The following is a 14,204-nucleotide window of genomic DNA, read 5'->3' as shown; positions in this document are numbered from 1 at the left end:
GTCTGTTATTTGTATTGTTCCAGATGTGTGGACAGTGTGGAGAGTAAATCGTAGGTTTTAATCTCTGGTAAACATTTCTTGTTATTACCAAGAGATGGCTTTCATCAGCTAACAGCTGACTAACATGCACCACCCTTGACTAACTACTAAATATCTCAAATTACTCTCCCATCTGTCTTTTGAACTAAAGTAGGGAAATCTTTGATAACCACATCACCTGAAAGGAATAATCTTTTTAGTGCTCAGCAACCATAACAGAGCACAACAGCCCTGTCAAGCCTTGTATTTGTTTATAACTTGAAGTTGTACAGGAGGTTTTTGGGGGGAATAGCTTCTGTTATCATTTTCAAATCACAAAAATAGAAGAGGAGCTAGGACTAAACCTAATATACACCAAAACTAAGAGTGGGGCTAGGACAGAGACAGACAGACACTAAGGAGTACTTTGAACAGTATTTTAATGTACTTTGATCTAAGACAGATTACATACTAAGAAGAAGGAGATAGCCTAGCTTAAGACATAACTCTAAGGTACTTAGCAAAATAAAAAGGACCTAGACCAGAGCCTTGAGGTACTCCACAAAACATGATAGGATGTTGGCCTTTGACAAGGCATCAATTGGACATTTTATCTTACCCTAATCTCTGTGTTTCTTGTGCTACCCACAAGAAACACAGCCATCTTCATATATTCTGTACAGAAATGTAAACAACCAAACCAAGTTATGTTAAAATGGTTTATCGGTGTGATCTGACGGTTTAACTTCCAGTGAAACAATGCTACACATTAATTTTCATGACTGTACAACATGATCAGTATTAGCAAAGATATGAAATTGCTTGCCCAGCTTTAGCCCCAGTTTTTCAACAGAAAGAAGCCTGAAGTAGTTTTCCAAGGTCCTGAAGAACTAAAGGTTCTTATCTAGACAGTCAAAATGCAGAGTGTTGTCTTAAACAACTGTTTCAAAATTTGAAAAGAATAATGTACAATTTATCTTCCACAACTTTCACATAAGAATACAATACTTGACAGGAAGCTGTAACTAATGATTATAAGGCTTAACAAAGGATCATTTACACTGTGTTTAACTCATAACTAAACATTCTATTTGCTGTGTTGCAGGTTGTTCTCCAGTCTCGGTGAACTTCACACCATCTCCCAGAGAGGATATGGCGCCTCCTATACAGTCCGACCTGGAAGTCGCTACCCTGTCACTCGCCGGAGCCCTTCTCCTTCTCCCTCACCCTCTGATAGGTCAGTGGGACTCCCCTCCACTACCGCCCCCTGCTCTGAAAGGCCAGATCTGAGCTCAGGTCGCGGTCTAACCATCCTAAAGTCCTCCAGTCTCAGCCTCCCCTCAGAACCAAAGGAGGTTCGGTTTGTGATGCGAAGCGCCAGTGCACGAACCAGATCCCGTTCCCCTTCCCCTTCACCCCATGCCTCGCCCTGCCCCTCCCCGGTCCTCAGCGGGCCCTTGTTGTCCCTACGACCATGGAGGCAGCGGCCCCTCAACTTGTGGAATAAATACGATGTGGGTGACTGGCTGGAGAGCGTGGGTCTGGCCGAACACCGCCAGCGCTTCCAGGACCACGAGATTGAAGGCTCCCATCTCCCTGCCCTCACCAAAGAGGACTACGTGGAGCTGGGAGTCACCAGGCTGGGACACCGGATCAACATTGAGAGGGCACTCCGACAGCTGCTGGATGGTTCCACTTGACCCCTCACCTCTGACCACTCACCTCTTAGATATCCTAAACTGTAACCTCAGACCCCCTGACCTCTGGTCAGACAGTAGGCCATCTCTTTGAATTGAATAATCTTAGCAGTGACTGAATATTTAGACCTTAGACCAGAAGTTTTCTGGTTTATCAGCTCTTTGATCAGCAACATAAGGACTGGTAGCAGCTGCAGACCTCTGATGTTTCGTTTGCCTGTTAATGTCTGCATGCCCCATAAAAACTCCCAACCAAACCAAATACTTCACACTGAGTTATGACTGACTTATGGTTGCGTAGATTCATTTTAAACAAAATTAACATGAAATTAAATGTGCATGGCATGTTTTTAATAATCTTGAACATTGTGTTAACTCAATGTTCTTGATTATACCAAAAGTTTTAAGTCAAATGAACTATAGGCTAATATTTTAAATGAGAAATTGAATCCTTTTTTATTTATGTACAGTGATGAATGATTAAGAGACGAATTAACAATCTGACACCAACAAAGGTGTTCATGAGGAAAATCATGAGGTTCAACTGCAGTATTTCATTTGGGGTTGAAAATAAGTCCATGCTTGCCAGAATATTAAAGATCAGAGAATTATTTTTCTCAAATACGCCACCTCAGTATTAGTCCAAAACAGTTTTCTTTTTGTCAAAAAACCCCCAACAAAAAACACTAAAACATTTAACATTCCCAGACATGGACACTCAGTCATTTAACTGGGAATTATAAAATGTCAGAAGACACTAATAGAAAATATCGATGACAGACATGTGCAGACATGTGAAAACTGGTCGCTGAACTATTGAAACAACCAAATGAACTGACTAAATCTTGTCAGCTGGACTCACTCGGTTTTACACTGTGACAGATTTGTCAGTGTTCTCTGATAGCATGTTTGCTAGTCTTTCCAATTGCTGGGATAACGTTACCTATAAAAGCAGAATCTTCTCCAGCATACAATTTCACTACAAGCCACTAAATTTTACTATACTTAGAATTAAAATGTACCAGTAAGTCCCACAATGTGAACAAACTGGGAACAAAATCCATCAAAGTTTCCCTGACCGTGATGTAACTTGAAACAGCTGCTTCTGTACAGCCAGGATTTAAAAATGAAAAATAACAGTCAGTGCATCTGAGAAAGGCAGAACAATGAAAGGAACTGAAAAATCTTATCAACACGACTCTGCTCTTAAGCTACGAGAGATTTGAGTGGCCATTATTTTTTTTAAATCCAAAGGTAACTACTCAGTAACTGTTAATAAAATTTATGGTGTATTACGATTCTTGAAGACTATAAGCTGCAGCTTAAATTCAAACAGTTGCTTGTTGCTACAGTTTTTGATGGACAGTAAACACTCAAACATCTGGAAACATCAGCTATGAAAGCATTACCTGAATTCGGGTCTGGACCATTACAAACAGCTCTGCTGCCAGCCTCTAATGGTGATCAAAGAGCTGATGTGACAATCCGACTACAAACACATCGAGACGGGTCGTGTCCTCGTGCCGTTCTGCTTCCCCAGACGAGTTTAGCTGGACCTTTGCTAGCGGAGCTGGATGACTGGCAAGCTACTGGGAGTCTCTACTGTAACACCAGGAGATTATAGCTGAGGATATTTGTCCGTCCTTTTCTTGTGACTTAACTTTTGTTTTCCCAAATAATCACTCATGACGAGTTTGTGTTAATTTTTGAGTTCATACTATCTTAAAGCTGATCATTTAGAATTTATGAATAACAAGTAACAATAATGTGGTGGTGATGAGTTTATAATAGTCCGGAAAATGATTTTGAGTTCCTTATGATTTGACAATGAGTTGAATTTCAAGGTCATCTCGATGATGTTTTTGGAATTCATAATGATTTGTCAATGAGTGTGACTTTGTGCTGATGTGCTATGTGTTTCAGGGAGAGCTGCAGCAGAGCTCCAACTGTAAACCTCTCTGGTTTCTAACCTGCTTATTGAGGGCTTACTGTACATGGTGCTATTTGTTTAAAGCCATCTGTACAGAAAATACTTTCCTCCTTCCCCTCTTTATCTTCCTCACCCTGATATCTATTAATTAGCCCCCCGAAATTTAATCAAAGAACGACTTTCAGGAACAGGCCATAAATGGAGTTTCCTCCCTGCCATACTGGGGATTTTTCATCCCTGCCATATGTGGGGTTTCCTCCTGACCGCAGAGTTTACATCAGAGTTCCCCTGTAAGACTTAACATCCATTCATTTTAATTCTACTTCATCTTATTTAATTTTTCACCGTGAAACGTTTTCATGTTAAGTCACAGTTAAAGTGCAGAGGTGAAGGATTTTTGTGCAGTTTCAGTATCCAACACAGCTGCCGACTCTATATCACTCTCTTGCAATTAATTAAATTGAATGTATATTTACACTTACCAGCAGTATATAAACTTGTAATAAAGTATTAACGCCACTAGATGGATAGGCAACAGGGAACGATATTATAAGCAGTGTAAGATATGGCTTTTCTGGAGATTTAGCGCCTTCCCCTAAAGGAAATTTACCAGGACTCTTATAAAGATATATTTCACCATTTGGAATTTAATTTAATCAAGCAAACAAAAGGAAATGTTGATCTGTAGAGCTGTCACTCAAAATGTAGTCTCAGATAACAGGAAGGGAGACTCAAATGAACCGAAAATTTCTCAAACATTTTGGGTTTAAATACTCAATAAATCCATGATGTTTCCAAAGTAATCGAGTTTAAATCAAATTATGATCACGGCTGATCAAAATAGTCAGGATTGCAGTTTTTGCCATCACGTCACCAGAAATAACAGAAAATCTTCTGCTTGCAGTTGTAGTTGCTCCTCAAAAGCTCAATTTGAGTTGGAACAAACCTCTGGACATATATGACACACTACAAATATTAACTACATGTTTATATGCTGCTAATAAATGTAAATAAGTAATTTATCTGCCTGCTGTGGAATCTAATCACAAAGAAGCTGAAAGAATTCATGTAGTTGGAGATACTGTCCAAAATTACAGGAAGCTATCTAAGTTAGAGTTTATGGAAACCGGCTGGCGCACTTTATCCTGATGTGTCACTCACGCCAAATGTGAAGCAAAGTTTCACCTCGCGTGGAATCAGCCACACTGGAGACCTGTGAATATTCACCGAGCAGCCAGCGGGATAAAGACGAAGCTGGAAACAAGTTCCAGAAACGCATCCTCACAGTTTACACAATGTTTCCTCCGAGCTCGCTCCTTTTTTTCCCTCTTTGTCTAAAAGCAAAGTCGAACCTTTCAGCTCCAGCTGTTCTCAACCAGCGCCGATAAGCTCCTCCCTCATTTCTGATCTCACTGGTATCAGCAGAGGATCACCGCTGATGGGTTCTCATGCGAGCAAATGTGGATTTGCCTGTATTATTAAACAGACTGATCGTATCCATACCGTGTGAAAACTCTGCTTCACGTTTGTTGTGAACGCACCGTTAAAGGGGACCTTTATATTTTTATACTGGCGCTAGATCAGAGTAGCTTTGTACAGGTCAAAGTCCAAATAATCTTCATAGTAACATTCCTGTCTTTATACAGGCCCTCAGTTCACCCTGTCTGAAACAAGCCAATTTATCTTCGGGCTCTTTCCTTGACAGCCTACTTTGCTCTTATTGGCTAACTTCTGGAAGCCTGCCGAGGGGCGGCATCCAGTGCTTGTGAGGTGTACTCTGAAGGCCAAGTGTTCGGCTCACAGGGATTACTTCTACTCATGTTTACCTCATTATGTGTTTATATACACACATTAAACATCACAACATCAGACAGATGACAAAAAAATAAGTAAAGGTTTCATATTTTACTACAGCACTAATAATGATACTATTATAATCATCACTTTGACCTCTTGCCCTGAGAAAACAGACTTATTCAGAGCTTTGTGTTTATCCTAACTTAGCACAAAGCATGGAAGCAGGAGGAAACTGTTAGCCTAGCTCCATCACAAGGTAAAAGTCAACGTTCTAGCTTATGTACACAGTGTAGTGTTGTATTCAGAAAACTAAAACAGAGCAGTCCTGAGTACAACTCAAACAGCCTCCTTTTTATTTCACTGTCTTTCTACATTTGCACATTAACAGCAAGTGGGTGGAAACTGGATTCCTCCAACCTATAAACCAGCGTTCTTTACATACCGGAGACTTGAATAGAATTTTATTTCAGACATTTTCTTAAAGTCACATCGCCCCCTTCTTTTCTGAATATTTGAATTTGGTTTAAAAAAGAATCCCTCCGTTTGCCGCCCTCTAAAGCACAATCGAAGTTTCAGTGCCTGTTCCCGCAGCAGATCGACTGCTTCTGTCTCGTTTCCTTCCAAGTCCAGTTCCCAAACAACCTGCTGAGCTGCAGTCATGATTTCCAAAGTTCTACAAGTTGATGTTGACATGCTTTTATGGACAAAATAATATAGAATGTACAGACTATTTACAGCACATTACAGTAGACTATATGGTCTGTATAATATATATTATGGTAGAATAAAATGTAGCTATAGTGTAAAATACAAAGTAGACAAAGTTTATTTAAAAAAGTAATATTTTGGTAGGCTGTAGTCTATGAAGTCTTTAATCTAATGAGATATTCAGAGCTTGTAAGCAGCTACACTGAGCTCCATCTGGAAACAGTGCAAGTTTCAATTAAACCAGGTTTCATTTTTTCAGTGAAGAAATCAAACGTGCGTACATTTAAATATACAATAAATTAACGGTGTCTTTTGTCCACAGAAACACTCACCAGTACTATTACCTTACATTATTGAGGTGACTGTTGTTGGGATTTAATGCTATATAAATAAAACTGAATAGAACTGAATTGAATTGAATACACTATAAAATAAAATTCTGCTTAAGTTCAGGATATTTTTGCGTTGGGTTCATCCAATCTTAACCTTCAGTTCTACTTAAATAAAGCTACACATCTGATGGGAAATCAGATGACCAAAGTCTGGCTTCTTGTAATTCTTCCTCTTGCGACAGACATCCTGGAAATCAGGCCTATACTTTCTGCTTCTGGTTATCCAGACTAGACTGTAATGACTCTAGTCTGAAATAACACTGGAAAAAATGTGACCAACAAAACAAAAAACAGAAGTGGCAGAGAAAAGAAAATGGCTAGTACCTGATTCTTTTCTTGCTTCTCTCAATTGATGTTGTACTTATTGTGCGCAGACTGAGCAGAGAAAGATGCTCTGCAGAAATGCTTTAAAATAAAACACAATAAAAAGAGAATCGGTGGATCGTCTGTGTGGAAAGTTACAAAAACTCAGTTTGGGTCATCATTATTGCTTCCTTTGGTTTTATCGATTAGCCAAACCGGTCTGGACCAAAAGTGTCTTTGAATGTTTAATCTGCAGCTCAGAGTCCTGCAGTGTGGCTGCTTACACTGAGAGAATATCACTTGAGTCAGGTATTCTGTACATGTGTAGTATATATTATAATGGACTACTGATAGTCTACTGTACAGAGTCATGCGCAGAATGAGTCAGTGAAGCAGGTTGGAAGCAGATCAGTGACCTCAGGTCCCCGCCTGTGCTCTGTTATACCTGACATGAGGTCAGTCGCCCATCGTAGGACTTCTCAGCCAATCAGAAATGACAACATTTAATCAGTTCTGTCTTATTTGAGCCAATCAAATGTAAGTAGGGCTAAACAGCAGGTGGCACCAATTCTTCTACTCACCCAGTGAGACTATTGTTTTTCAAACTTTCTTTTTCTTGTTGGTTATTAACAACAAAATAGATCCAAGTAGACGTTTACGTGAAGGTTACCGTACGAGCATCAGCTTTTATTCTACTTATTCAACACAGCTTTGTGTCATTTGACTGTCGTCATCATGGTTTCAGAACCACCTCATTAAACCATTGAATATATTAATGTCATTACAACAGCTCCAGTCATTTTTTTCTCAGTTAACCCTGTGAGGCCTCAGTCATTGAATCCATGCACAGCCTGCAACTGAGTACGTAGGTCGCTGACAACATTCACAACATTTATATACTCGTGTGATGCGCCCCGCATCACTCTACTTAACCACCAGCTAGTGTTTTGGTGGTGGAGTTTCTTCCATGAAGTGACTGAAAGCAGATGGAAAGTCAGAAACGTGTATGAGGAAGTGATGCTATCGAGAGCCAATCACAGTCCCTGCGGCCTCAAAGATGTAATGTGTGCTTATATTTCAGTTACAGAATCCCACTTTGCACTAACTGTTTAGATTTGGACTCTTTTAAGAAAAAATGTGAATTTTTTTTTGTGTGTGTTTTAATGGTTTTAAGACGTCCCCGAACAAAGACTGAGACCGCACAGTGTGAACATAATTAATTATCCATAATTAAGCCAGTAATTACACAAATAAAGTTTTATCATTTCTATGACTTTTACTTTACTTAGGCAATAAATAAAGACGTGTCTGTTAAATCTCAAAAACAAATTCTCACTAATACCATTTATTGACACTCATATTGGCATAGCAGTTTTATAATTAAAAATATCCTTAAATCACATGTAAATAAAGAGCGGGGCTCATAAACCATCCCATTCAGTAACTTTAAATACATCTGAAGTGAGCTGGATTACAGTGTTATTCAGTCTACAAGATAAAACCCTGTCCAAGTACTTTTGGTCATTTTTGGTTCTACAGTTTGTGTTTGCGTGTTCCGGCCATCTACAAAGATAATAAGTCAATCGGAAAACCACAAAAAAGCTGCCTCGTGATTTTTGTGCTATTTCATACGAGCTCAGATTGTTTATTTCTCTAAAAAATACCTGCAAGTTAATTTTTTTAATATACAGTACCAGACAAAGGTTTATAGACACTCACATATTCATATGTATATGTGAGTGTCTCAAAACTTTTGCACTTGGCACTACTTGGTCACTCGAGGGTTAAATATGAGCTGTAAACCTATCAAAACAATGTCATTTATATTTGACTGTTATAATCAGGTCTGTGATGAAAAGATTTTTAATAATTCCTCTAAGAGAAAAATGAGGATATAAATCAAACCATAGCTCCTCAGCCGTGGTTTAAACCTCTAATATTTATTATTTATGTTCCTCGATGTTCGGTAGCTGGGGATGGTCATGCCTCTTTTACCAGCGTTCATGTCCATGAAGTGTCAGAAAATACACAAAGTTCAGTAACGTTCACGCCCACGGCAGAGTAAGGAAACTCGAGAGTTCAGATTTTTACATTTTTGTGTTTAAAAAAAATGAGAAGTTTTTATTTAGAGATTTTACAGTCCAAAAACAGAAGGGAATAGAAAGCCATCATTTATAAATGTTCACTTCACATATTTGTTGGTTAAAAGTTGGTTGAGAACAGAATTTCTTTTGCTTAGGGTTAGACAACTGTAGAAACCAGAGGCCACCCAGCAGGGGGTGCTGCAGACAAACGTTGAAGCGATAACTTAAAAACTTCCAGATTCTTCCAAATCTGTGTGATAAAGTGATAATTGATCAATAGAAGCAGGATAAATCTGAAAGAATGAGCCAAAATGGAAAACTGGAAAATAATCCACAGCTTCCTGCTGATTGGCTGAGAATCCTGGCTTTCTAACCTGCGTGTGAAACCCTCCTCCCCCTCCTCTTAAATCTCCACCTGCTTATAAGTTTATGGTTTTATGTTCCCCCCCCCCCTCTCCTCCTTTCTAGCTTCCTCTTTTTACAGTATGTTTGTAGTTTCTTCTGGAGTGAGTGGTGTGCGTGTACTTGTAGTTTTTTCTTCCCTTTTCTAAAAACCGAAGAGCACACGATGACAACTGATGAGCTCTGCAACGCAACAGATTGTAATCTTTATAATAAACTGTCATTTATTACAAACTGCACTCACGGCCTTCACGTGTGCTTCTTTCACAGGTTTATGACCTCAGACCTTCTCTGGCCACTAAAGTGTGAAGTCGAGTTAATGACTGATGAGTTTCACCTCAGATGTGCGCTGATGATGATTTACTACCCGGCTTCATATTAAAACAAACACTAAACCTGAAATATTTAAAATATTTGAGAAGTTCAAACTGTTTAACAGCTGAATAATGAAAGCATCAAACTTTATAACAAAGTCCTTTAACAGAAGATTTGATGTCATGATTTTATCCCGTCAGTCCTGTGATGACGCATCTCTTCTGTAGCTTCCTGCACTCTGCCTGGACATCTTCCCCTTTCTTCATTCCTTCCCTTTTTTAAACTAACAGTAAATATTTAAATATCATCTGACATGAAAACGTCATGTGGTTAGCTAGCCAGCTGTCAAAAAGTAGCTATATCTTGATTTATGGAAAATATGGAGGGTAGGTATGAGTAACTCCATGGCTACAATTTACTGTGATGTCAGCACAGCTCCATGACCTTTTTACTCTCACCTGAACAATAGGTCAGGGAAGATTCAGGTTTCCAGTCATGTGACTGTTAACCATGTGACATTAACTTGTTTGCTATTTTGAAATGTAAAATGCTGTCTCAAGAGTCTGAGAGACTCATAACCATTGGTAAATAGGAGCACTAGGAAAAATGTGGTTGCTGGCAGTCCAAATGCTGCAGTCACCTTTCATTTGCATGGAAGACGCCAACTTGTCTGCAAACACTTGCCAACTGCTCACCAAGCAGCAGTGAAGCTGTGAAAAGTAAAAATGCAGATGGACACCGTTCTCCTTCAAAGTACAAGCTGACCGAAACAACTGACTGAAACTTTTACATTAAAGGCAAGTGTTCTCAGTTTCTGGTTTACATCAAACTTTTTCCACATTTTATACCAGTCTGTGAACAGTTGGTGAGTGTTTGCAGGCAAGTTGGTGTCTCACATGCACTTACAGGAATCTGTAACAGTGTGCTAGTGAACAAAGCTATCACAGGAGATTTTAGTGACCCTGTTCGGGACTGACTTCACAATGACTGCCAGCAACCTCCAGCAACAACTTGCCAACCAGTCAGGGAAACCTCGTGCCCAGAGGTTGCTAAATGTTATGGACTGCTCTCTCGGCCTGTGTCACTGGGGCCTTACTCAGTGATAAACCTGTGTTTGTCACTCATTTAGTGTTAAAAGCCTTTTCCTACTCTAAATACTCCAATAATAACACACAAAAGACTAAACTTCCCACTGAAACTTTTTCAAACTAACCTAAAAGTAAAGTTTTTAAAAGCTTAAAGTGGCACTGAAAGGAGTAAAGTCACTACAACTGTCATGGTGGATGGAATTAGAGGACTCAGGTCCGAGAGTCCTTGCGAAGTGATGGTGAATTTATTTACAGTGAAAACAAGGCAACAGTTCGACTGTAATCAAAAAGAGCAAGGCGACTTCTCCCAGCGTGACAGTGCAATAATAATCCAAAACTCCTTCTCTCGCTGCTCCTCCGTTCCCCGGATCCTGGAGACAGACGAGAAAACAAACATACAGTAACTAAACTGTTCTCTCACGTTCACAATCTTGAAACACTAACCGCGGCTGCGCTACCCGGCTTAGCTCAACGTTCCAGTGCTGGCTCTCATGCGACCGCACCGTTAAATAGGTCTGGATGTCAAAAGATTAGTAAGTAAGTAAGTAAAGTTTATTTATTAAGCACTTTTCACAGACAGACAGTCACAAAGCGCTGTACACAAATATCAAAATAAACAATACAATCAATAGACATATACAGTGTAAAAGATCAAATGTAAATAATGTAAAAAATATATATATAAAATACGTAGAACAACAAAAGGCTTGTTTGAACAGAAAAGTTTTTAACTGTTTTTTAAAAGAATCCACAGAGTCAAGCAAATGTAATTGTAGTGGTAAACTATTCCACAGCCTTGGTGCAACAGACTGAAAGGCTCTGTCCCCTTTTGTCTTCAGTCGTGTACGGGGAACAACCAGACTGAGTCTGTGAGCGGAGATGACGAGCAGCAGTGTATTTTATAAGAAGCTTGGATAAATAATCTGGAGCCTGGTCATTTAGTGCTCTGTATGTTAAAACAAGAATTTTAAAGCAAATTCTAAACTCTATTGGGAGCCAATGTAAAGAATATAAGATGGGAGTAATGTGGGCACGCTTGGTAGAACGAGTTAGTGGTCTGGTTGCTGCATTTTGTATTGCCTGGAGGCGAGAGAGAGATGATTTATCCAAGCTAGTAAACAGGGAATTGCAGTAATCTAAGCGTGATAACACAAATGCATGAATGAGTTTTTCCAGTTCAGCTGAAGAGACCATATGTCGCAGTTTAGAGATGTTTCTTAAATGATAGAAACAGGAACGAGACAAAGATTTTACATGAGAGTCGAGGACTCTAGTAGCAGCCGGCGAAGCGATTAAGCACAGGTGCGGCGGGTCAGCTGCCGTTCTGTCCCACGGCTCCCCAGAAGTACATGTTTCCACATCACAAGAAAGAACACAAACACACACGCACGCACACACACACACGGAACGGAGAGGAGAAAACAGCAAAAGTGCACAAAAACACAACCCAAACTGGCAGATCGACCAGTGATGACCGTCTGGCCGTGACAACAACAAACTGAAACTAAAGATTTACCGGCAGTGTGTCATGGTCCTGAGTCTGAGGACTCAGTGTTTTGTGTTTCCTTATGCTTTTGTTCATTCAGAGTGTGTATTCTGTTGTGATTTTGCCATTTGTTAGGTTTCTGTTCTTTGCCTGCCTGCTCCCACTTCTCTGTGTTCCCTCTGTCTGTCCATAGTGTTATTGTGTCTGCTCATGAGTCTGCCTGTCAAGTTCAGTGTCCTGTCTGGTTCTCTGTGTCTGTTAGTTTCCTGTTTTATTCTGAAAGTTCATGTCTCATGTCAGTGTGTTCAGTTTTACCTCTCCCCTGTCTCGCTAGCCTAATTGCTCCCAGCTGTGTCTCCCTCCTGTGGCCCATTCCCTGATTACTCCTCGTGTATTTAAGCCCTGTGTTTTCCTGTGCTCTCTGTTGTGTCGTCTGTTTAACTCCATGTCCGTCTGCATCATTCTGTGTAACCCGGTGTTCAGTCTGCATCTCTCTGCCATCTTTCATTGTGTATTTTGTTCCTCCTCCCGTGCGTGTTTGGTTTAAGTTGAGTTCTTTCGTTTTCCCCAGTTTAGGCTGGTTTACTCCCCGCTCTGCTCCTCCTGTTTTTGTCACCTTATCACCTCTGCAAATAAACATTCACTCGCACCCCAGTCAGTGCCTGCATCTTGGATCCTTTTCTCAATTCACCACACGACTGCTGTGCAGCCGTGACAGTACGACGCGACCACAAGATGGATCCAGCGGCCTCGACCGGGGAGAGCGACCTCACGCGCCCTACGCCTGGTGGACTGGGTAACCCACACCTCCAACGCACGAGCGAAGGTTGTGGGGATAAATGCCATTGAGGCTATTCTGGATGGAAATCCCTATCTCCACCAGGTCAGGGGATTTACGGATTTAATCTCTGAGCTGCATAAAGCCCGGGAGGCGGTGCAAGCTCGGGAAGTGGCGGGTTCTGCCCAGCAACAGTGGACTACGACCGTCCCTGAAGCAGCCGTCTCACCTTCACCCACCGGAGGTTTCACGGCCCGACCCGCCGGAGGTTTTGCCCTGCCCGTCGGAGCCGTCAGCGGTGGGGAAGCAACGTTCGCGCCACTGGCGCTTCACCCCACAGCCAGATTCAGGGACTCCTGTGCGACCATCTGTGGTGAGTTTTAAGGACGCTGGTGCTTCTGAGACTGTGTTTTCTGGGGCTGTTCATAGTGAGAGTAGAGACAGTACATGGCGTTTACCTACCTTCGTGGTAACTGACCTCTCACAAGTTGGCATTTTCAAAACATCCATAACAGTAACTGACTGTGTTTCATCCACTCCACCACCAACTCCAGTCTCACTTCAACCAGTACATCAGCCTTTAGCCAGTTCATTAGCCCAGCCTGCATCTATTCCATTAGCCCGGTCACCCGCTCCCTCCATACTGGAGGCTGTGTCTGTGCCACCCATTTTGAATCCCGTTCCTAGCACCCATTTTAAGCGGAGAGACAAACCCATTAAAACCACTCTAGTTTCTCAGAAACTGGCTAATTTAGAGACTGTTACTCGCCCCAGGGCCTCCCCAGAGGCTGAGTTTCTGCCTTCAGCCGACTCTGGACCCCTGGAAGCCAAGACGCCAGCTAAGAACTGCACCGTGCCAGCGCTGCCTGGGCAAAGCCAGTGCCCTGCGCAGTTTCAGTTACCGGTGTCTCTGCCAGAGGCCCGTGTGCCTGCTGGTCCTGTTCTGTCTCTGCCAGAGGTCTCCGCACCTGCTGGTTCTGTCCTGTGTGTGCCAGGAGCCCGTCCACCTTCCTGCCTCGTCAGCTGGAGGGCCCGAGGGGCCCGTCCAGCCCCAAGACTCGTCAGCTGGAGGGCCCAAGGGGCCCGTCCAGCCCCAAGACTCGTCAGCTGGAGGTTCAGGAGAACCTAGCCAGCTTCCTGCCTCGTCAGCTGGAGGGCCCGAGGAGCCCGTCCAGCCCCAAGACTCATCATCCTCGCCAGCTGCAG

At 41.6% G+C, this 14,204-nt stretch overlaps 1 protein-coding gene across 8 annotated transcripts in view; it reads left to right on the top strand.

Annotated features, from left to right (window-relative positions):
• shank3b (SH3 and multiple ankyrin repeat domains 3b) overlaps positions 1-9,570 on the top strand; it is a 65,930-nt gene extending 56,360 nt beyond the window's left edge. For 7 of the 8 annotated variants that reach the window (XM_040035905.1, XM_040035906.1, XM_040035904.1 and 4 more), the window contains one exon: positions 1,124-9,570. In XM_040035905.1, coding sequence (XP_039891839.1) covers positions 1,124-1,718 — 595 coding nt within the window. In that variant the 3' untranslated portion in view covers positions 1,719-9,570. Of the gene's footprint in view, positions 1-23; positions 68-1,123 lie in introns of all 8 variants that reach the window. The other variant, XM_040035908.1, reaches the window with a different exon arrangement.
• Positions 9,571-14,204: the final 4,634 nt, after the last annotated feature.

The sequence above is a fragment of the Simochromis diagramma genome, unplaced genomic scaffold, assembly GCF_900408965.1.
Source record: "Simochromis diagramma unplaced genomic scaffold, fSimDia1.1 OVJJ01000816.1, whole genome shotgun sequence".
Lineage (NCBI taxonomy): Eukaryota > Metazoa > Chordata > Actinopteri > Cichliformes > Cichlidae > Simochromis > Simochromis diagramma.
The sequence above is the reverse complement of the archived record's forward strand: the minus strand, read 5'-3'. Positions and strand labels throughout refer to the sequence as shown.